Source organism: Rhinolophus ferrumequinum, chromosome 10 (assembly GCF_004115265.2).
Source record: "Rhinolophus ferrumequinum isolate MPI-CBG mRhiFer1 chromosome 10, mRhiFer1_v1.p, whole genome shotgun sequence".
Lineage (NCBI taxonomy): Eukaryota > Metazoa > Chordata > Mammalia > Chiroptera > Rhinolophidae > Rhinolophus > Rhinolophus ferrumequinum.
In genome coordinates, this window is record NC_046293.1 from 6564808 (window position 1) to 6588712 (window position 23905).

A 23905-nucleotide genomic window follows, 5' to 3' on the forward strand; every position below is an offset into this window, starting at 1 on the left:
CCAGCTAGCAGGCACCAACCCTCTCCTGCAAGGACGTGAGGCTTAGGCCTGGGAAGGAGACACGCTTCCCTGAGCACTCCTTTCCCCAACATGGCAACCTCCACGGACACCTCCTCCCTGTCCCTGCCAGGCTCCTGACTCAAAGGGACTCTTCTGGAAGAGGCCAGCGGCCACACTCTTTCCAAGTAAGCACTTTGGGAAAGAAGCAGACACCCTCTGCCGGGGGTGAGGAGGGGAGGGCACTGAGCAGGCAGTCGGTGGGACCAAGAGGAGGGCCATCGGGCCATCATCCCACCCGCTGGGGCCGGAACTTGGACGCCATTCAGAAATTTAGTCTCCATCCTTTAAAAAGAAAACAGAAATACACAAACCATACACTTTCTGGCCAAAGAAAATGGAAGAGCTTTAAAGCTAGAGGCTCTTCTACCAATAACAAAATGAGAAGTGCCCTCTTGGTGGGTAGCCAGACCAGAGGGAGCAGAGCGCCTGGGCGGGCGCGCTGCCCGGGGCAGGACACTGGCATGCCGGATGCAACTGCCCTGTTGTGGTTACAATGGTGAAAAGTGTGAACATGGTTTTTATAGAACCACAAAGTAAAAGTCAGGGGCCCGGAGGGAGGGGTGACCTCCCTTGGCCTCAGGGACCCTTGTCAAGTCCCCCCGAGTGGTGGGAGTGCAGGTCCCCAAGGGCCACGGCGTTCCCCTGGTCTGAACACGGTATAAAAAGTCTTTCGGGGTCAGAGCCCGGGTCTTGGAGCTACCACTTTAAATAAAGCCAGTGGTGAGCACGACGAAGTATGCCCATCACCTCTGACCCCTCTTTACCACAGACTGCCTGGCCCTGAGCCAATAAATACACCCATCGGCGGGTGACCCAGCGGACCACAAACAGTGAAGGGTTCCACAGATTTCCACCATGACTCTCCAGGGCAGAGCAAAAGGACGAGTCCAGCTGGACACAAGAGAAAGCAGCTGTGAGGTAGTGAAGCCACAGCTGCGAGGATCTCTCCACACCACACCACGGCCAAACGTGTGTGGCGGCTCACGTCTCCAGTGACCCAGACTGAGGGGACTCGAGCCCGTGTAAATGTCCCGAGAACCTGCTATTCCAAGAGTTGTGCTGTGACCCTGGTGAGCCCTGACCAGGGCGCCCTCTAGGCAGCCTGCCCGGGGGGAGGGATTCTGAAGCGAGCACTGGGAGACGTCTTCTGCTTTCCTCTGGCCTGGCCCACACTGGAGAGCACAGCAGGAAGAAACGAAAACACATGCCCCAGCTCCCAGCCCACAGTGGAAGGGGTTGTGGAGGCTGGTTTTCTAAACACCATGCGGAAGGTGCAGCCTGGCTCCAGGAAGTTAAACTTCCTAGACGAGGGGGGTTTTCCTTTTAAGTCCAAGATCTCAGATTGGTCACTGGGTGAAAAGAAACACCAGGTTCAGAGACCCAGTCGAGTGGGACAAACAAGGTTCCGGTGGCCTCCACGAGTGACCAGAGGAGAAGTAAAGGCCGCCCTCTGCACTGGGATCAGGGCTGAGACCGGCCGCCCCGGAGGCCCTCCACAGCAGACGAAACGCAGAAAGAGCCCATCGCCAGTGCTTCCTCCCTGGCTTCCACGCCTGAGCCACAGAGTAAAGGGGTGTGGGAGCTAAGAATGGTCGGGTGCGCTTCTGCTGCAGGCCCCAGCTCCTGTGGCCTGGGACCCACGCGGACCCTATGGATGAGCTGGTGTGTCTTTCTACCTCTGAGGAAGATGGGAATGGATTTCTCTCAAAGACTTTCTGGGGAGGGTGAGGTGGACCATAGACACGGCCCACCTGGAAACGCACCCTGCTACCTGAGAAGACATAAGGGTGACAATGATGGACTCACTCTGCGGAGACAGACCTCCACGGCCCCGGCTGGAGCCTGAGGGAGAGTCAGGGCAGCTTGAGCGCCCTGTGAAAGACCTGTACTCCAGAGGTCCCCTTCCGATTCAACTGGGACATCCGAGAATAGGAACTAAGGCTGACGCACCGTCTATGTCGTCTGTCTTGCATCTCCGCCAGTGAGGACGCCGGCCCCCCCAGGGAAGTCGCCACGTGCACTGGCCGTGTGACAATGAAGCTTGAACGGGACCACTCCGGTGCAGGTGCGCCGCCATTTGCCCATGACGAGTCATAAGTCTCCACACAAGTGTGGGGTTTCAGGGAGCCCCCGGGCAGAGGGCTGAGGTGCAGGCAGCGCCGTCGGGCGAGGGCACAGGTTACAAGGGCCCATACTTGGTCTCGTACTTGGACACGATGCTCTTGCACTTGCCCACCTCCTTGCGCAGCTCAGCCACCTCCGTCCGCAGGGCCGTGTTCTCCTTCTCCAGGAAGGCCGCCCGGATGGTGATCTGGTTCTCCTTCAGGCGCCGCGCATCCCGGGACCGTTTGGCTGCTACATTGTTCTTCTTGCGTCTCGTCCAGTACTTTTCGTCCTGTGGGGAAGTGTCCTCTGTGGGTCTCTCCTCTTTCCCCACGAGGGAACCCAACCTTTCCCCATCTGCCAGCACCCCACAGCCCACATCCGTCCTATCACTCATCTGGTGCAGCCAGAACAAAAGCTGGGACCTGGGGAAGGAGCTGCATGTGACAAAAACAGCGAGGGGTCCAACCCTCTCCCCAGGAGGAGAAACAAAACCCTCTGGTAGGAAGTGGTAGAGGGAAGGGGACTCCACTTACTGGGAGGCTGCTCTGTGCCACCCCAACATAAAGCACTGTCTACACCACGCCTCCCTTAGTCACTTCAGTTGTGGCTAAGGTCTAGTCCCGACTTCAAATCATGGCTCTGCCCCTTACTAGCTGTGGAACCATGAAAATACCTTAACCTCTTAATGTCTCAGATCCCTCATTTTTATAATGGGGGATAATAACAATAAGTACTTCACAGAGTTGAGGATTAAATGAGTTAATATATACAAGGTGCTTATAACGTGGGTGGTCTACAGTAAAAACCACATAAAGGTTTACTGTTTTCATTGTCATTATTATGAAAGCCTCACAAACCTCCTGAGAGGCAGGTAGTTATTCCCATTTTATGGATGAGGAACTTGAGGCCCAGCTAGTTCTGGGTGACAAACTGGGGTCTGAACCCAGGTCTGCCTGACTCCAAAGCTGGGATGAAAAGTCCTTCCTGTGAGTTTTCCACAGGAGAGGATAGAAAAACTGCAAAATCCTCCTCTTCGTTCCCCTCCCCATTCCTATAAAACCATCAGCTTGAAAGCTGCTTGACTGTCCCCTGGGGATGGCAACATACAACTACCTTTTGTCCTTCAAAGCGAGGGCTTGCTCAGCCCATTTCCTGTGGCCGCGTGTGCTGATGTCCACAGGCTGGGCTAAAGCCAAAGAAGCAGGACCAGGCCGGGTAGGGGAACAGAGAAGCTACGTGGAGTCACGCTGGGGCCAAATACCACCTGACTCCCTTTCTTTCTACCAATTGCAGCAGGATATGGTCTGAGCTCATGCCTTTCTAAACAGTGTCCACAAGGAGGGCGGACGCTCCAGATAAAATCAACTGTGTGAAAGCACAGCTCCCAGCTCCTGAACCAAAGCTGTACCTTCACTTATATGGGCACCAGGTTACCTTCTGCTCATCGGGGACAAAGACCTTCTTGGCCTTTTTGATCATGGGTTGGGGCTTCAGATCCTCCTCTGCAAACTTGTGCTTCCGAGGGTTGAAGAGCTCCCCGCCCGGCACGCTGGAGAGGACCAGGTCAGCGGGGTCGGGATTGAAGTTCACATCCACCTCCACGCAGTTGGGGTCGATGGGACTGGGTGTCTCCCTCTCCTTTTCCATGGAGGATTCTGAAAGACACAGAGGGGGGTCTTTCAGAGGGAGTCTGAAAGACACAGGGGGTCCCGAAGCAGCCCACTGGGCAATGAAGACTCATGTCACACACCAGACACCTGTTTGAATCTCAGCGTTGCACAGCCACTGCCGCTTGGAGGAAAGGAAAAACTCCAGTCCCCAAGCCAGACTGGCAAATGTGATTCAATTCAACAACACAAACCTGAAGGGATTCTTCCCTTTGGGGACAAAATGCTCGAAAGGAAAGAGGCCCTTGAAAAAGAGGATTTTCTGATTGTCTACTCCCCCTCCGCAAAAAAAGTTAAGCACAACATTAAATCATTATACCTCCTTAACTTCCTGTGGTTTTAAGCTCTCCAGTAATGAGAAACAGCTGAATCTCTCCATGAACTATAATGGGTGAGGGACACAGACTGAATCATGAAATGCCTTTCATTTCTGGATCCCCAGAGACACATCAGTCGCTGTGCTCATTTAGTTGTATGACAACTCTGAAAGCAAGATCGGTGTTAACCTTATTTTACAGATGAGGAAAACGAAGGCTCAGAGAAAGGACATGGTTTTCTCAGGGTCACACAGATGGTTAAGTGACTGAACGAAAATTTGAGTCTGGGTCTGGCTGACTCTGAATCCTTGTTCTCCGCCCTACCTGGTTGCCACTATAAAGTGGACATTGGATTAAAGGCACTTTCAGAATTCAAAGGCTGTTAGAGGTAAGTTATAAGCAAAAACCCTAGACCTCTGGCCTACTTGCTCAATGCTACTGATAGGAGTACACAAAGTAACTGCCAATGAGTATTTATTAAACACCTATTACATGCCAGGTCCTGTCCTGGCAAAGACAAAGCAGAGAAATAAGTAAAAATCTTGCTTTTGTGGAATGTTATTCTAGAGGGGAAGGCTGCCATCACACAAGATAAATTTAAAATATCTTTAAAAGCATTAGATGCCATGTGAATATTTGAGAGAACATTTCAGGAAGAGTGAACATCAAGTGCACTGCCATGTCCAAAGAACAGCAAAGAAGGCCATTGTAGCTGGAGTGAATGACTGAGAGCAGCGAGTAATAGGACAGGTCAAGAACAGAAAATATGGGGCCTTTAATCCCAAGAAAGCAGTGGGTCTCAGTAGGGGACGATTTTGTCCTGCAGAGGACATTTGGTCACATAAGGATGGGGGGACGATGGTATTCTATTGGCATCTAGTGAGTAGGAGCCAAGGGTGCTGGCAAACATCCTACAATGTACAGGACAGTTGCTCCCCTAACCCCAACCCCAACCCCAGTTATCTGGTCCAAATGTCAATCGTGCCACTGAGTTTTGACTTTTACCCTGATATGAGAGAAGCCACTGGAGGGCTCTGAGCAGAGCTGTGACAGGATCAGACAGGTTTTAACTGGATCATGCATATAAATTCATTGTATCCTATCTGGGGGGTTAATTACAAAGAGGGCTGAGCGTCAAAGGAGTGAATGACCAGGGGCCAATGTGGTCCCTGTGGGAATACTGAAGATGCCAAACTCTACGTCTGCAGAACAGCCAAGGTACCAAAGGCTGACTAGAGCCCCCATACCCCGCTGGGGGTGAATTAGGACCCTGAGGTATTTTCCCAGGAACGGGATCCCGCCGTTACCGAAGAATGGAAACGGAGAATCCGGAGAGGCAAGTGAGGTTTAAGCAGAAACAGTTTATTGGAAAAGCATACGACAAAAAGCGCAGGAGAAAAACAGCTCTCCTTGGAGATCTGCAGAGAGGGGGATTCGAGCGAAATGCCCCATGTGCTGCACTATGCTGGGAACTATACTAGCTCTGAGTCACCTGGGCAGTCAATCTTGCTGGGCTCAGCAAACTGATTGGTTCTCTTTCCTGTACCTGGGCAGTTAATCTTGGTGGGCTCGGCAAGCTGATTGGCTTTTTTACAAGCTGGATGCCCTCCTCCTCCCCCGCTTACACCTGAGCCGATTACTCTGGCTTACTCTGGCTTATTCTTGCGAGTCCAGCATTCTGAATCTATTATTCAGCCACTAGAGTTACTTCCTCTGGCTTTATGATCTCCGCCTTAATTCCTCTCCACCGTGGCCATTTTCCTGACTGCCATCGATGGCTACAACCACTCAGTACACTATTTGGCAGTTATCTAGCAAAGCTGAATGTGTGCCTGGCCGATGACCCAGCCATTCTACTCCTAGGGAGAAATGTACACATATACTTACCAGACGATCTGCACACAAATGTTGATGGCAGCATATCCCCAAACCAGAAGCACCTCGACTGCAGGATGGATAAACTGTGGTGTGGTCATACAGTGGAATACAACTGGGCGATGAAATAAACAAACTATGCCACAGGCAGCAACGTGGATGATTCTTGCAAAAAAGTTGAGGAAAGAAGCTAGACACAGAATACATACTGCTCATGTCTTTCCTACAGAAGCAACTGAGGAATTAAAAGTGGAAATTCTACCGTCATTTTTACCATGTGTACAATTCAGTATAAATCTTACTTATCTGTATCGTGGTTTTTCTTTGTCACAGGGGTATTCCATAAGAATGTTCTGTACATTTATGTTGCTAGGGTAGAGTCTGATGCCCACATAATTTATGTGTGTACGATAAAGCTAGCTATAGGAAGCTATAAATGTTAAGTGAGCATAAACGTAATCAACGTGTAATAGTGAAAAACACAAAAGAGAACATAATATACAATTCTATTAACAGGACGTTCAACTACAAGCAAAAGGCATCTCTGGTGATGGAAATAAGGCTAGTGGTCACCTCTGCAGAATAATGACTGAGCAGGGTCACCAACAGAATTCTATCTCCGACTTGGGTGATGGTCACACGGTGGCATCACTTTGTGAAGATTCATCAAACTGTATACTTACAATGTGGGCACTTCTGTATGCCATACTTTAGTGAGAAGGTTTACTCAGAAACAAAATCGAAGGCGAATGCCACCTAGGTGGTGTAAGGCACCAGATGGGGGCTCGTTCCCAGCTCTGCACCCTACTCACACAGGAAGCCAGCCTTCTAGGACAACCTGAGCAGCGCAAAAAAAGTTTCCTTTAAACAAGAATTTGGCTGGTATCAGCTGAGCCTCTAGATCTAACCTGTTTATAGGGGAAAAACAAGGGGCAGAGGAGCATGTTAAATGGCACTACAGGGCTATAGTCAGAAAAATCCAGCACATGTGAAACTCTACAGGACAAATGATTCCGTTTCTTCAACAAATAAATTGCAAAGAAAAAAAAAGGGAAAGGGCCCTATAGGTAATAAGAGATTTAAGAGACACAACTAAATGAAATGTGTGGGTCTTACTGGATCCCGATTCAAAAAAACAATGAAACAGTAATATTTATGAAATAATTTTATGGAAATTTGAATGCTGATGGATTTATTGTCAAGTCCAGATGTAAAATTGGTAATTTTTGTCATTTTATTAAACAATTGAAATATCTTTTTTTTTAACTTTTATTTATTTAAGTGTGTTTTTTCCAGGACCCATCAGCTCCAAGTCAAGTAGTTGTTTCAATCTACTTGTGAAGGGTGCAGCTCACAGTGGCCCATGTGGGAATCGAACCGGCAACCTTGTAAAGAGCACTGCACTCTAACCAACTGAGCCAACGGCTGCCCCCTTTTTGTCATTTCTTTTTAAAAGAACCCTTATATTTTACATCCATGTTGAAATATTTATGGATGAAATAACATAATATCTAGGATTTGATTGAAAGTAATCAGGTGAGGGGAATGGAAGAGGTTACAGAATATAAGACTGATTATGAGTTACAAATTACGGAAGCTGAGTGATAGTTACATGGAGGTTCATTATAGTCTCTTACTTTTGTATTTGAAAATTTTTCCGTAATAAAAAATAAAATTTAAAAATATAGAGCATGAAAATTCTCTGGCTATGGGTTCCTTCGGTTCCATACCAGCTCCTGGGGTCCCTCCAGGATCCATTAACCTGTATGCTTCTGAGCTTGCAGAAAGCTTTGCAGAGACACCTGAAACAGGGGCCATGCCTTCTCTGGAGGGTTCAGGGTCCAAGGGGCATGAAAACCAATCAAGCGACCAACCCACCCCCAGAAAAAGGACAAGAGGATGAAATGAAATCCTGAAGATGATGCCTTCTTCGTGCCAGTGCCTAAGCAGTACCTGGCGATGGAGCCAAACATCCTGGGTTCAAGTGCTGCCTCCACTACCTACCAGCTGGGTGACCTTGACCTTCTCAGTTTCCTCACCTATAACACGGATAGTAGTATCAATCTCGTAAGATTCTTTGTGAGGATTACATGTGAATGCCTAGCACAGAGTAATTGCTAAATAAATGTTAGCTGGTATTATTATTATTATTATTATTTCCTGAACTCCCCAATAATCTGTGGCAAAGTGCATGCAGGGATAAAGAGCTGCACTGAGAAAATGCAGAATGGGAATTCTAGCCTTCAAAGCCTCAGACTGGAAGGGCTCAGTTCACGGTCCTGACCATCTGTAGCACCCCAACTGCAGAAAGACTGCACGGAGGTGACTGCTATTTTTATCTCCAGCCTCAGGGACTGTGCTGACAGGTGGGGAGCAGAGAGTTTCTCCACACTGCAGGCCCACCAGGCCCTGCCCTAAGAGAAGGGGCTGACTAGGTTTGCAGACACAAGCAGCCCTCAGTGGGCAGCAGACTTCCTGGATGGGACAGCTGGCCCTGCCCAAAGGCCCGTCACCAACCTGTGCTGGACACGGTTTCAGAGGGCTGAAAGACGGCGGTGGAGGAGGACGGTGGGGACGCTGTGGAAGAGCTGGCCGACTCCTTCCCTTCTAGCTCTGCCACAGGCAGCAGCAGGTTCTGGGCCAGGTGCGTGGGGCTGGCGGGGATGCCATTCTCCAGCAGGAACTCGTCCAGGTCCATGTACTCCAGGTGGAAAGACTCGCCATCATATGGGATGGTCTTGTCCCAGATGGGCGGCATGAGGGAGGCTGAAACGGCCATGGTGCTGGCTGCCGCAGCCTCGTCTTCCTCCAGTTTTTCCTTCCCCTTTTCCTTATCTGCAGATACAATATCTGTGATGAGACACTACACGAGAGAGTAACTCTATCCCAGGAGGGGAGCGACGAGCATCACAGGGATGACCTATCTCTCTGAGTCCTGATCCATTCCATGCATTTCAAGGGCCCACTGTGTTCTCCAGTTATAACCTTAACTCAGGCTCGTGGTATCTTTTAGAGTTGGCAGCCTGCCCCTATCAGAATGCTCACCGCAAGCTCCGAGGCCTAATGTGGTCCCAGAGTTAATTCAGAATGGGCTGTGGGATTAGCATCTGCAGGAGAGAGGCTACAGGAAGGAAATGGAGTTTCTGAGCCTTCCTGATATCTTATCCATACAGTAGGAAAGAGCTGATTCCTCAGGCCAAGAACTTTTGTGTTCCCATCTTGCCCCTCTAGCTATGCTTCTCCATAGTAACCCAGTGGAGGGCTTGAATCCCAGCTCTGCCACCAAGCTGCTGTGATGTGCGACTCTAGTCATGTTATCTAGTCATGTTACTTACCCTCTCGCAGCCTCCACTGTAAATAAGGATAAATCTTCCTCTTTGGTGTACACTAGAGATAACATTTGAAAGTATCTTGCAGAATTCCTGGCAAATGGCAGGCACTCATTACTACTGTGAGCTCAGAGGGTAGGGACTATGTCTGATTCATTTCTAGATCTTGGGGCCAACACAGGAGCAGGCAGATGGTGGGCTATGGGAAAATTCTATACTGAATGCAAAACGCTGGGTTTGCAGATTCCCTTTACGTTTATCAGATACAGGGGGCCTGGAGCTGCCTTTTCAGGACCTTTTTCACAGCAGTCATTTCAAGGCAAGTCTGTCCTCGAATAAGCAGACAAGACTGAGGCAGGTTTTCTGGGAAAAGAGAGGGTGGAGCTGAAGAAGACAGCCTGCTCCCATTCAAAGCACAATTAATCAATGAGCAGGAACTGGATCCCACCTAATTATGTCAGTCAAAGAGTTACATGCATGGATATCCAAGAAAGGGCAAATTAGGAAAAAAGACAAGAGAGAAATGTGACAAGGTTGGAAGGAAATCAAAGTGACAGGGAGGCTAATCAGGGAAGTGGGAGACAAAATCATGACAAGTTCATAATGGGTTTTCAAGTTGAGGGAGACAACTTTGAACTCTGGATTCTGAAATGGCAAAGAGAAATCAAATATGATTATGTTGGAAATAAACCACTCATGCATGGACTCCTAGACGATAGGCAGCCAAAAAATCAGTCTGTTGGTCCAATATAAAAATGGTACATCCAGTGAGTTAGGAAGGTGCAGGTTTTGACAAACCGAATTTGGTCATGGCTTCTAATACGAATTAACCGGAATTCTTGCAACTGCATTCTGTACCAGGCTTTGGTTGAAAACCAAATGGGCAGTAAAAGAAAAACAAGACTTTGGTGGGCTCCGCGGCCCAGATGGTCTCAATGTTCTCTTTCCCTGAGATCTAGACTCTACATACATTCTGTTCAGAAAAGACTATGATCCATATCAGGCAGGGTCATGGGGATCGAAGGAGACCGGAGAAAGGAAGAGAGAAAAAAACAGCCACAGTGAAGGACAAGTAACAATAAGTGCCAGGTTTTGGCTAACCTAGAAAATAAAGAATATTTTTAATCAGTTTTTATAAGATGGAGTTTTAATTGTAAGAGAACTAGACCCATCACTCCAGTCACAGGGATTGACATCAGCAGTTGCCAGTGATACAGTAAAGAGCACCAGACGGAGAGTTACAAGGCCTACTAGCTATGTGACATTAAGGAAGCAGCCTCATCTCTCTGAGCCTCAACTTTCCTCATCTGGGACGTGGGAGGAAGGACTGCTGTGGAAGACTAAGTAAGATTCTGTCAAAGTGCTTTGTGAGCACTCTGCTGATATACAGTAAAATTATTGTTATGGATGGTTCTTATTTGGTAATCTTTAACAAGAACTTGACAGATGTGTACACCTGTCCCAGCAGATTTGGAACAAAGCATTGCCTTAAAAACAAACAAAAGGGTCTGCACGTGAGGTCCCGAAGCAGGAGAAGAGAGCCTGGCCTCACCTGATATGCTGAAGCTATTTATAACCCACCCAATAGTGACAAGCCATAGGAATGGAAGCCTCAGAACACAACCAGGAAAGAAAAATGGCATTTTTAAAAAGAAGATTAATTCTCCAAGACAGGTAATTCCCAGAAGGCCTATTCCTTTCCAAATCCCTAAGCTACACTGATGGTTCTTGGAAATCCAAAGGTCTGGGATTAAAAGTATATCTCTGTGCACCAAAACCACAATAGGTGGTACTCCTGGTGCTCCCTGAACCTCACGTTCCCAGGCAGAAAAACAAGGCCAAACCTGCTTTCACACAGGCCCCGGGGACCTGTGTGGCCTAGGAAACAAAACGGAGCCTGGCTCTGCCACAATGGCCACCAAAATCTAGGGTCAGCCCCAACCAACCAGGTGAAGGGCCTCAGTGGCCTCATTCTGATCCTCATCCCTCTACCTGCCTTACCCCACTCTCCACCTCAGGAGGTGTCTCGCATCCCTTCTCCTGTCACCCCTCCCCCACCTCGGCAGCAACACAGAGACACACTTCAAAAAATCTCCAATATGTACCTAGTAGTGGGGATGAAGACAGGTCCTCCTCCCAGGAGGGGAAAAACCATATGCAAGACAATCTGTCATGTAAATCAGAGCTTCTCAAACTTTAATGGACTTCGGAATCACGGAGGTAGGGGGCTCCTTAAAATGCAGATTCCTGTCCCAGGAGCTGCAGACTCGGGGGTGAAGGGTGGGGCCCAGGAACCGGCATTCTACACAGGCATCCCAAGTGATTCTGATGCAGTTGTCCCCAGGGAAAGCTCCCTAGAGCGTCATTTAGTTGGTTGCTGCGACCCCCTTCAGCCTGCTCAATAACCCCTACACGTCGCGCGAGCTGGGGCTGTCCCAAGGAACCTCCTCACCGCGACCCCACCCCACCCTCTCCCTCCTAAGCCTCCGCCAACGCCCATCAGACCCAACCTCTCTCAACTCGCCCCCTACCTTCTCCTCCTAACCTTCATGCCTCGCCCCCAAGGCCGCTTGTCATTCCTGACCCCATCCCCCCTCCGGCAGACCATTTCACCAGAACCTCGGACCGGTCCGACCCCGCCCCCACAAGGCCCCGCCCCTAAATAAAATCCCGCCCCCAAGCGCGCAGACCCCCCCTCCTTCCCCTCACCGAGGCGCGCCTCGCGCGGGGTGTTCTCCATCAGCTTCTTCAGGACCAGTGGGAAAGAGCCCGGCAGGCCCCTTTCCCCAGCTGCGCGCCCCGGCCCCGGACCTGGCCCCTCCTGCGGCTGCACAGGCGGCTTCTTTCCGCTGCGCGCGTCGGACATCGTGTCCCGCGCTCTGGTCGCCCGTCTCACCTCCCCCGCCCGCCCCCCGAGGAGGGCCGGAGCCGTGCGACCCGCCGCAGCTGCCAACACGGGCAGCTACTGCGCAGGCGCCCAGTAGCTCCCCCGCCTCCCTCCATCCCTACCCTGCCTGCGGACAGGCTCCGGTATATTAATTATTCAAGAGGCCAGGCCAGCTGCCCCTGATCGTGGCCTTCGATTGGCCTACCCTGTGAGGAAGGCGGGCGCAGCCTTCCAGACCGTGATTGGTTAGGCTGCCAGGGTAAGAGAGACACGTGCCGGGCCAGGTGAGGAGCAACGCCGGAGTCCCAGCCCCATCCGCCCCTGTCACCTGATTGGCGCCTGCTGGAGTCAGTGTCATAGGCCCTCTTCGGCGGCAGCTCCTTCCCCTCTACCAGACGTTTCACCTTCGCCTTCCTCTTCATAACCCCCGCTCTCCTCCCAGACCACCGTAACCGCTCTCCCTTCCCTCTCATCCCAATCTCGTCACCTTCTGGACGCGCCACCGAAGGGAGGCGGGGCTGGGAGCGGCCGGGCCGGCGCGAAGAGCCTATCAGAAAGCCCGTTCGCGCCGCATGGCCCGCCCTCTGCGCGTCACGTGGAGCCCCAGCCGAGTCTAGTCGCGTGGGGAGAGGGAAGAGGGGAAGGCGCGGAGCAGCCAATGGAGGGCGGGGGCGGGGCCCGGGTTGGTGCACGAGGCGCAGCACGTGCGGGGCTGCGGCGGGGAGGGAAGGGGCGGGCCTTTTTGTACTGGGTAAGCTGCCCAGGTCGTGGGGCCAGGACGCAGAGCGAAGCCCGCACCCTTCCTCCTTTGCGACCCAGAGGTTGGCTGAGGGCAGGGCGGCGGACGACGACCTGCCCTTCCCTTAGGGATGGCCGGAGCAGGCTTGGCCGCCGCTGAAGCGGGGGGTGTCAGGTTCCTCACTGCTCCGGGGTTTCTGGTGCAGGCGTGGCGGCCAGATAAACACTAGCGTGGAGGGAGCATTCTTGAGGCCAGAGCAGGGGTGGGGTGGGGTGGAGAGAAAGGGTCCAGCCCTGAGCCAGTGCCGGGGTACACGCTTTTGTCCTCCCACTTACTAGCTGTGACCTTGGGAAAGTCCAGTTGCTTTACTTGAGTCTGTTTTCCTTATTTATGAAATTAAGGGGTTGGACTAGATAATCTAAAGTCCTAAACGTCTATGAAATTCTGTTCCTTTCTAGGACCTTTCCATCCTTTTCCTAGGGACAAAAAACAAAAAAACTAAACTTTTTACACAGGGTACTGATTACACATTTTGTGGGAGAATCACCTCCTCTCTTAAAATACAAACATTCCTTGGGAGTTCCTCAGGAAACGTGAAAATGGGAAATGTGACAGGTACAGAAATGTGGAGACATTATAGGGAGCTGCTCCCAAACAGCGCCCAGAACTTTGTACCTCTTTATAGCACAAATCATACTTTGCTTTGAACCCAAACAATACTAGACTCTCCCTGCGTAAACTCCCAGAAGGCAAGGACTTTGGCCTGTTTATCCTGTATCCTGCCAATGGCCGTGGCCTTCCCATGGTCGGGCTGGGGGAATGGTAGGCTGGAATCCTCAGTTCATAGGGTACATGCGTGACCGTAACACCCAGCCAGCTGACACTTGTCAAGTTGATGCTATCAGAATTTTGCTGAGAGCTGAGGAGGAAAAAGAAATTGGGCTCCTGAGCAGGCCTGGATAGCAAGAGGTTTAAAGGGACTCTGGGTGGTGGTCAGGGCACGTGATGGAGTCTGACTCCAAAACTCAAGTTCTTCCCGCCTCCCTCATGAGGCTTCAGTCACTTTCTGACTTGACACCTCCAGCCACTGCTTCACCTCTCCAGGCCTCCTTTTCTTATATGTCAAATGGAGAGAGGGCAGGGTCTACCTTGTGGGGTTTCTGTAAGCCAATATAGGTAAAATGCACAGTTGCAAACCTACAACAAATGGTAGCTTTCATAATTTTACTAAAACTGATGGGTACAAATCCACTGCTTGGTATATCCATTATCCTGGAGGCTAATACAATGCCACTCTCAATTTAGTGGAAATACTAAATTGTGTACAGAAAATCAGTTGTGTTGCAGAATTGTTGTTAGTGGGAATTCTGTATGTGGCTAAACTAAAATATCTTTGGGAGAAACTAACCTAGAGGTATTTAGAAACAAATTTGAAAGGAAATTCCAAGGAGATTGATTAGAACGCTATATGAAGCTTTTTAAAAATGGCTAATTTTGCCATGGAGAAACTTAACTGGAGTAGAGTTAAATGTGTATTTTCACGGCTAATGTGACATTGTTAAGAGGGCAAATGATTCTCAAGGTATTAGAAGAGGATTTATGATACTATAACAATGGAAAGTTATCACATTTGTTTACGACAAAGGTGGGGTGTAGTAAGGGGGAGTAAAGGTTTAGGTTTGGTTTTGTTTTTCCTAAGGAGGACACAGCTCACAGTGGCCCATGCAGGGATCGAACCAGCAACCTTGGTGTTAGCAGCACCACGCTCTAACCAACTGAGCTAACCAGTCACCCCAAGATTTAGGTTTTTTTCTAAGCTACAGTTATCCCAAGGGGAGAATGCCTACTCCGCTCATCACCCTGCCTGGAGCAATGAACCTAACAGGCAAGTGACACTGGCGAGAAGTGATGCAAGCAGGTAGGGTTTCAAAAAGTACTTTTGATTCAGTTCTCTGTTCATGTACTGACACTCCCCAGAGAAGGTTTTTTTCTCCTGGATCACCACAGGGTAGATGGTGTGTCACAAACAGTGCAGGAACATGACAAACATGTTCTCTCTCGTGCCTACTTGCAAGCTGGGAGGTTAGCGATGTTGCTGGCTGGCAGCCGTCAACAGCACCATCCTGGAGGCGGGAGCCATTATGTTTTGGTCCTCATTCTCCAGCTGACCAGAGAAGAGCCATAGCAGCCTCTCTCTACCTCTGGCGCCTGTCAGTAAAGTGGGAATAACAGTGTGGCTTGCCCCTTCTCTTAGTGGAGAAATAAATGGTGTGAGAAGTAATTAGTTCATTTCCATAGTGTTTGTTAGCCCCACAAAGAAATATAGTCCCTGAAAAGAACATGTTATTACGTGGTTAAGGCTTTAAAGGTCGGAGGTGGTACCTTGGTGTTCTTTAGTAATAGGGTTTCAATGCAGCCAGTTCTTGAGGGAAGCGTGGTCCTGGGGGCAGCCATGACTTTGTGGCCTTGGGAGGCAGGTCTGGGTAGAGTCTCCCCATAGCTGCTGACCAGCCACGTGGCCTTGGGCAAGTGACTTCTCTTGCTTAAGCCTCAGTTATTTTTCTCTTGGAAACAGAGATGGATTTGCTTACCTCACAGAGTGGTTATGAAGATGTGTGAGAAGCAATGTCAAGTGCTTGCCTGGAACAGTGTGCGGCATGGAGTGGGAGGGCCTCCACCCTTCCCCTTCCACTCAGGTTGTGTTGGGTCAGGAGCAGAACTTATTTTGGGTGTGGGGACAAGGCTGTGGGGCTGAGGGTGAATTCTAGAGTCTACTGGAGCCTTTTCCAGAGCTGGACTGGCTTTAAATTCTACTTTTTTATGTTCTAGAAATCTGCTAGCCAACCGAAGTTAAAAACTTAATTTGAGTCTATGCAGAACAAGTGCCTTTCATTAAACCATTATACTGATTTGGAATATTATTTAAACATGAACTCCATGGGAGCTAAAACTCCAGCACGGGAGCCTTTTGCCAGATAATGATCTCTTTGGCCACATATTCAGCATCTAGTAGGATAGATGTCTCCTAACTCACTGAAATATGTGATATAAGCGTGGTGTGTGTAAGAGCATGGAGCTCAGGTATCTGTGTGCTTTGCCCATACCAAACACAGGAGAGTACAATGCTTTGTTCAGGGTAGTAACTCAGTAAATATTTGTGGGCTGGTTTGTTGTTGGTGCTGGTAGGAGGGTTAACAAAACCTTTCAGAGCCAAGTCGTATACAACGTTATTAACACTAAATAACAGTCATTGTGTTTCACAGTTGAACCTAAATAACAAACCTGGCAAGTCCCCCCAGCACTAGCCTGGCCAACAGCTGCCTCTTTTCCTGCCCACATACCTGTGGCTTCACAGTTCCGGGGTGTGCTTTGTACCTTGGTCTCAGTGTATTCTAGGCAAAAGTAGTGGGTGGAGGTGCTTCACTAACTCTTGCCCATCTCTTCAATAGTCTCAAGAGTACTAGCTTCCTGTTTGGCTTGCTTTTTGCCCACTCCCAGGATTCAGGCTGCAGCTGGAGAGCTGCCCCAAGAGAGTCATTTCCAGAGAGAAGTCTTCACTCCCGCGTTGGCCATGTCTCAACAGACACCGCCTGATGGCCAAGGTTTGTCCAGTGCCAGCCCCATTGGTGGTGCAGTGATAGGATGTGGGCTCTGGAGCCAGACCATCTGGGTCTGATTTGTGCTTCGACTACTTCCTGTGTGACTTTGGGCAAGTTACTTAACCTCTCTGTGCCTGAGTATCAGAAGTAAAGGAGTCAATTCAGGCACACTGCTGAGAGTAGAACTTGGTACATAGGAAGTACTCAATGGAAGTTAACTCCTACTATAATTCCATCTTGTATTGTTCTGGGAATAACTCATTCCTCCCCACCTATCACTTCCCCAAGAATAGTGGGTGTGGGCAGGGTCTTGCAAGCAGATAGATAACAGGCTCACTTTCCTTGTGACCTTCAAGGCCCTGCAGGCTCTCCCCCTTCTAGGTCTCTTCAACCTCCGCTCTTCCTTTCTTTCCCCTTGCTCACCTTCTGCGGCCACAGTGGCCTTTTATTGCTCAGTCATGTGTCTTTCTTGCCCCAAGAAAGGGCCTTTGCAGGTGCTGTTCCCCCAGCCGGAAAGTTCTTGGTATAGCTGGCTCTTTCTCACCCTCCAGATCTCAGTTTAAATATTACCCCCTCAGAGAGGCTGGCTCTAACCCCTGATTGGTGATTGTCTATCCCCCCATGGGATATACCCACCAGGCGAGCGGAGCCAAGTGTGTCTCATTCACTCCACAAGTGTAGCAAATGCGCAGTATGCAGATGAGGAAAAAGCAAAGGATAACTGAAGAGCTGCTACCCAGAGACAGGGTTTCTGAGACCCTGGCATCCTGTGGGCAGGGATGAGCCCGGAAGCAGGAGGAGCTGGGTTGGAACCCCTGACAACTACGTGGCCGTCCTGTCTCTGAGCCTCAGTCTCCTCATCTGTAGAACCGATAATCAACTTCCCTTGCAAAGCCATTAGCACGACTCCCAGCTCAGATTCAGGATTCATTCCTTGAGCAGCCTGGCCTTGGGGTAGGCCCGTCAAGATGCAAAGCCATCTGGAAGGGGCATTCCTGGACACTGCCGTCAGTTTCTGGCACCCAGTGAGAGTTTCTCATGTTTCTCTGGTTGGTGACAGGGGACAGGTAGAGGAGGTGGCTGAGCACCTAAGGTGGGAGTGAGGCGAGAGGCTGGCCCACCTACCTCTGAGTACATGTCCTCACCATTTAGAAGGTGGTAATGAGGACTAAAGGAGCTAAGGCCTCCAGCACGCAGAAGGCCCCCTCCCCCTCCTCTTCCCTGAAAGCAAACATCACGATTTCTCCATTTCTCAGTTTTCGCCTGGTGACCCCAGGCTGGGAGTGGAGGTGACCACATGGACCTTATGAAGCCAAACTCTCGGGACAGCCGGGCTGCGTTGAGTCCTCCCTCTTGGTCCATTTAGCCCAATCCTCCAAGAGAGGACAGCCAGGCCCCGCCTCTGTCCCTCCCAGCAAGTCCCCAGCCATCCAGCCTGTTATCAGTCAGCTCTTTCTCCCACCAGCCCAGCTGGGCGGTCCAGTTTGGTGCAGGGCTGGTGGCACCAGGCCCCTAAGAGCCTCGGCACGCATTTCCAAGGAGACAGCCCTATGTGCACTTGCACACACTTGCAACGCCCGCTTCTTTTAAGGAGAAGATTCACAGGAAGGAGGGTAGAAAGAAGCGAATGAGGGTCAGATTGCAAATGTGATGTTGGTGGAAGAAGCATAAGGCCAGGCCCAGCTGCTCTGCCCTTCACAGAGAAAACAGCGTGACACTTCACAGTTTGCATACACTTGCACGTGGGATAACTCATTTAATCCTGGCAACAAGCCTATGAAGCAGGTAGGCGTTGTCCCTTTTACAGATGGGGATGGAGAGAGAGGCGTGTCTAGGATACCTGGCTGGGTGGCCCACCAGTGATTTTAGTTAGGAGCTCCCAGAGGCGGGGACCCTGCCAGCCCAGCTCAAAGGGAAGGCCTTATTCAACCTTTGGGTGTGTTTCATGCTCTATTGCTCCTTGCAAAGGAGGCCTGAGTGACCAAAGCTGGTAGAAAGATGGGGGACCGGCCTCTGAGCACAGCCAAGGCCCTCTAGGGTGAAGGAAGGAACGGGGATAAAGAACTAACAGTATGGTTTAGAGAAGCAGGGTCTTGGCAGAAGCTGGAGAAGAAAGAGAGAGAGTGAGCAGTCTGGAACAGACTTAAGGATCAGGGCCCAGAGACAGAGGGGAAACTGAGTTAGGGCTTGGGGTACAGACCCACCCTTTTGCTGGACATGGATTTCTCTGCCCACAGGAAAGTTGGTCAAACTGGTGGCCCAGAGTGAGGGGCCACCAGGTGGCTGTTGTAACCTGAAGCCAAGGGAGGCTGAAGCCTGGTCAGTCAGCTCTGCTAGATAACGTCTGCTTAACCAGGGACCGGAAAGAGGTGGTCTGTCTGCACAGGCTGGGGGGGGAGGCAAGAGGGAGAGACCCCAAGGACGGTCTCAGGGAGCGTCTTTGAACTGGAAAATGGAGAGACTGCAGGGAGAGCAGTCTCGTGAGAGCACACCTCATACTCCTCATGCTTTTCTCTGAAATTCCCTCACACTGGACCCAAAATATATACTCTGCACGTGATCTAGATGTGTGCTGAAGCGGTCACTGGACTGGAGAAAGTGGGGAGTTTGTGAAGAGGTCTCAGTCCCCCACGAGAAACCACCCCTTTTACACCAAAGCACAGGGCAAGCAATCTTGATGGCAACTGTTTCCAGGGCAACTGGCACCTCAGCTGTCTTCCTCCCACTGAGGTCCAAAGCCAGAGTGGGGGACACAGGGAGAGAAACTGCTGCATCAAGAACTTCACAGTACTCGCCACATGACTGCTGGAAATTCTAGTTCTCTCTTCCCGCCAAGGTGTATTGCTTTTCAGGTAGATGCTTTTATTTTTATGAAAGACTTGGAGAGTGTGGGAGCTTTGGAAAGTGGTGATGGCAGGTTGAGGGCAGTATCGTGAGGGAGGTCTTTGTGGGGTGCACTGACCCTCATTTAATCTACCCATTGGCATCTGTCAGTCCCGCGGGGCCTCATGCTTCTGACCCTCAGAGAGCTACCCCATGGAGAAGTGACAGGAGGTGGCCCGAGACACGGGTCCGTGCTCCTGGACCAGCCCAGCTGCACCAGCCCAGCTGGTCCTCAGGCAGGGCTGGCCAGCGTCTGGCAGAGCTCTGCCTGAGACCTTAAGCAAGTTCTCTCAGCACTGGGCCCCGACTTCCCATCCACAGTGAGCGATGGGGACTTTCCGGCCATCGCAGGGCTCGGTGGACCAGCTGCGAGCCAGCGACCAGCAGCTGCTGCCACACTTCAAAGGACTTGTTATCCTCATCAGAGGAGCAGCGCCCTGAGTTGCCCCCAAGAACTGCTCCCTGCCCAACTGGGAGCTGTCCCTGCAAGCTGCTGACAGCCCAGCAGTTCCCTGTTCAGGGGCTCGGCCACCCTGGACACCCCAGCTTCCCTGGCTGCCTGGACCAAGAAGAGAGCCCCCTACCTCTAGCTTTTGGGAGAACTTCAGCTTCGCCAGCCCACACAGCCCGTTCAGAGATGGCAAAACAAAAGTCAGCCCTGGCTCATGTGCCAGGCTGAGCTGAGGGTGACCTGAGGAGATGAGCTTCTCCTGGTGAGCAGCTGGGGTCCTGAGTGCTAGGAGGGCACCGGAAGTCCTTCTGTGATGCCCGCCTTGGAGGGTGGCCCAGACAGCCCCAGCATTCAAAACCACAGGCTGTGGTCTGCTGGGCCTGGGCCCATTACTCCTGTAAGAGCCCGTGGGGACCCTGCCCTGAGCTCTGAGACCCACCTTCTTCCCTCGGTCAGTGCCTCCAAGTAGCAGAGCCTGCCACCTGTCCTTCCCTGAGCCCAGCTGCCCAAGGGGTGAGAGTGAAGGCGGGGGCTATGGTGTCTGTCCTCAGGCTCCCGGGTCTGGGAGTAGGCTCAGGGTCTTGCAGAAGGCAGCCCTACGGGGACAACCAGGGCCACCTGGTGAGGAGACGTACTAGACATATACGAGGGCCAGGCCTGAGAGAGGGCCCTGAGGGGACACTGGGGGTCCTAAGTCAGACTCGGGCAGCACAGGGCAGCTGGGCTCCTTTAAAGGCACCTGGGGAGTTTGAGCAATGAGGACCTGGGTGTGAGCCCCTGACATCTTAGAGCAGAAGAGACTAGCAGAAAGATTTACGGGGGAGGGGGGTACCCTGAGCAGGTGGTCCCCAAGCTAGCCGTGGCCTTGGGTTTCTCAGATAGGACTTGGTAGACACCTGGGGCTGGCAGCTGGCTCTGGCCCGTGGTCCACGCCCTCCTCCGCTGGTTCCCTCGCCCCATGTTTGCCTGTGGTATCCTAGGAACCCGGGCTTTGAGCCTGTAGTTCTGTTACATAACAGCTTCCCTCCCATCCGTGGGTTCAGCCCTCCAGCGAGCAGGCGCTGAAGCAGGCGCATGGAGGAAAGCCTCTTCTCCAGATAGGAGACTACCCAAATCTACAGCCTCTGCCAGTCCCCTGCCACCCCAACATGCACAGGGAGGGGACTTAATAAGCATCAGCATCCAGGGCATTCTCTCAGCACAGTCCTCTGGTCCCATGCTTGTCCCACGGGAGCATAGCACCTGTCAGTGGCCACATGCTGCCCCTAGCTCCCCCAAGCTAGCAGGCGTAGGGCGCAGTCCCTGAGTTGCAGTGGCACTCCCCACCGTGTCTCTCTCTGCACCCCAACCCTTCGTCTGGCCCAGGAAGGGATCAACAGCAGACCCCTGCTGGGGACTCTCTCTAGCTTAGAGATAGATGCCCGTCCTGCCACTGTGCCTGTGGCTGCCCCCACCCCTTGGGCACCTGCGTGGCCAGCCAATGCAGGCCACCTCCGTTCCTACCTGTCTTCTTCTCTGGCCAAGGCAGAGAGTGCTCCAGCAGAGACTTGAGGACCTCAGGCATGTCCATGGCAGGGGCCACTCCGATCCGGTCACAGCTTGACATAGCAGGAGGAGCTTGCTCTGGGAGTTCAGAAGCAGCTGGAGAGGCAGGAGCTGGCTGGGGAGCCGCAAGCTGTGGAGGCAGGCGGGGCGGGAGCCTGAGGCAGCCAATCGACAGCACGGACCCCAGCCCGCCCGTCCACCCCCAGCTGGGCCACCTGCCAGCTCCGGCTGCAGCCAGGCCTTCCCTTCCCGCTGCCTGGCAGGGCGGGCCTGGCCCTGTGCCAGCTGCAGCACGTGGAGCCACCCCGCCAATCCTCTGACAGAGAGCCCGGTCTGTTATCTAACTTTGCAAAGGGAAGTTCTTCCCCAGGCTGGGAGCCATAACCAGGGCCTGCCAGGTGAGAACAGTGAGCCGGCTCCACGCCCACAGCGAACGTGCACTGCACATTCAGGCATGCTCCGTGGAGGAGCCCTGGCGCCTGCCATGGGAACCAGCTGGGGCTGCGACTTGAGACCCAGCCACCACAGGCAGCTCGGCACAAAGGATAAACTCTATGTTGGCACATACAGGCCCGTGAAAGCACATCATGCAGTCACCTGTGGGCTCATGAGCTTTCAGGGGTGGCTGGTGTGTTTTGATGCAGATGCACGTGTGCCCTGTGCACGAGGCGTGAGTAATTGGGGCTTTCCACCATCTGCAGAGCTAGAAGTCTGTTCTCAGGGAAGTGACAAAACCTGCAGCCTGGGGCCCTTTGGTGTTCCAGAGAGCGGAGAAGAGGCAGGTGCCACCAGACAAGTGCTGGGAAGGCAGGCAGAGCAGGCACCACCGAAAGGGGCAGCTCTGCAGACCTGTTTCAGGCCTGTCCTGGAGGATGTCCTGCTTCCCAGCCTGTTCCGGGAAACTTGGTGGCAATTGGCTGTTTGCTATAATTCCCTCCCTGGCCCTCTCACCAGGACACTGGCCTGTGTGGTCCCTGGGCCACTTGAACGTGTGGTTGAAGCTGAGATTCTGCATGTCGCCCTGCACTGAAGACCAACATCAGACTTGGCTGGGGATGTCAGCTCTCGACATTGCCACGCACTGATGTGGGGTCTTGAACAAGCTGTGCAGATCTTCTGGGTCTCCGGTCCAAATCTACTGAATGTTGTGACCTCCAAGGGTGCCTTCAGCTCTGGTTCTGCATCCCTGACACTGGTTGGATGCAATAAGCAGTTGCTACCTTGAACTGCAGTTATCTATGTAGTCCTTTGCTGCTTTCCAAATTCCCATTTTGCACAGAATCAGACATATTCCAGGAATCCCTTCAGGCCTCTCTCCTTCCCAGCAAACCTCACCTTGTCCTCCAATTACCCTCCCTCCTTCCCCAAACCATGTTCTTTTCCCAAATTAGTTAATTTCAATTTTTGAACACAAAAAACAGTACATGGTTCAAAGCCTAAAACTTTTGATAAAGCCTTCCCCATTCCCTTTCCTCACAACAAATTTAATTTCATATTTATTCCTCCAATGCCATTTGCCTCTGTGACCCCAGGGCTAAGTGTTCTGTGGGCCTGGTGTGCAGGCTGCCTCAATTTGCAGGCTGGCGCCGACTGAGGGTGGGCTGATGCATTAACCATTCCTTGTTTCAAGAACCCTGTCATGTGCAAGACTGGCTTACCACAAAGCAGAGTAGGTAGGTGCCCACGGAGTGTGATTTGAGGCAACAGGAAGTACCCTACATGTCTCAGAAATACCCACCTGCTGCGTGACACTTCATTCTCAGAGATTCGTTCCTTTGAACACTCTGCAGACCCCTTTCAATGTACAATGTACTAAGCCGCTAAGATGTGAAAGAGTGCTTAGTGCATACCTGGCACAGCCCAGACCTTGTGAGGAATTCAAAGTTAAATACCAAACCCGCCAGACAAGTCCCTGCCCTTAAGGACTTTATGCCATTGCTGGGTCAAGTGGCTAGGGAGGGCAGAGGTAGGAAGAGGTGAGGCCACATGTAAGCCTGGGGACATTTGGAGGGGCCAAATGCAGGCGTGTTGGGGTTGTCTGCACTTCTCGGGTTTCTTGGCTCAGAGGTCTTGCTGTACTATAGATGGCTCCCCTGGTCGGGGGCATATGTGGATGCAATTTCTGGCAGAGCCCTCAAGGCTTTCTCTGGAGAGGTGCAGAGCTGCTCCCACCTGCACCCCCAGGTCCCTGACAGTCACCCTTCCTGCCCAGGTGGCCTCTCCTTGGAAGCAGCTTCCCCAGAGGCAGGGAGGAGCCCACTAGGGTATGGTGGTTTGGTCACTGTGGCCCTATTCCCAGGACTGAAGACCAAAAATGGGCCTGCATTCAATGACTGGGGGCTGCTCAAGCCAGCGCGGGCCCTTGATGGTGAAATGTCAGCCACTGACCTAAATATCTAGGTTCACATGTGTAGAGACACACATGTGAAATACAATCAAGACAAAAA

At 51.7% G+C, this 23905-nt stretch overlaps 1 protein-coding gene and 1 non-coding gene across 4 annotated transcripts; both read right to left on the minus strand.

Moving 5' to 3' along the window:
* Positions 1 to 8: 8 nt before the first annotated feature.
* On the minus strand, positions 9 to 21688 carry TEF (TEF transcription factor, PAR bZIP family member). 3 transcript variants are annotated; one of them, XM_033116365.1, is made up of 4 exons: positions 21417 to 21688; positions 8543 to 8860; positions 3601 to 3821; positions 9 to 2455 (listed from the first exon to the last, which is right to left on the minus strand). In XM_033116365.1, the coding sequence occupies exons 1-4, from the start codon at positions 21517 to 21519 to the stop codon at positions 2240 to 2242; spliced, it is 858 nt and encodes a 285-aa protein (XP_032972256.1). In that variant the 5' UTR covers positions 21520 to 21688; the 3' UTR covers positions 9 to 2239. The 3 variants fall into 3 exon arrangements, with proteins under 3 accessions (XP_032972256.1, XP_032972257.1, XP_032972254.1); XM_033116366.1 differs by lacking the exon at positions 21417 to 21688 and adding an exon at positions 12570 to 13087; XM_033116363.1 differs by lacking the exon at positions 21417 to 21688 and adding an exon at positions 12064 to 12369.
* TRNAS-GCU (transfer RNA serine (anticodon GCU)) lies at positions 14697 to 14770 on the minus strand. The gene has a single exon. It is a non-coding gene; the product is annotated as a tRNA-Ser (tRNA).
* Positions 21689 to 23905: the final 2217 nt, after the last annotated feature.

Coding starts and splice junctions, on each gene's coding strand:
- TEF (XM_033116363.1), bottom strand. CDS start 12,220: ATGTCCGACGCGCGCAGCGGAAAGAAGCCGCCTGTGCAGCCGCAGGAG. Junction 8,861..12,063: donor CCCGCGCGAGGCGCGCCTCG/GTGAGGGGAAGG, acceptor TTGTATCTGCAG/ATAAGGAAAAGGGGAAGGAA. Junction 3,822..8,542: donor TGAAACCGTGTCCAGCACAG/GTTGGTGACGGG, acceptor TGTGTCTTTCAG/AATCCTCCATGGAAAAGGAG.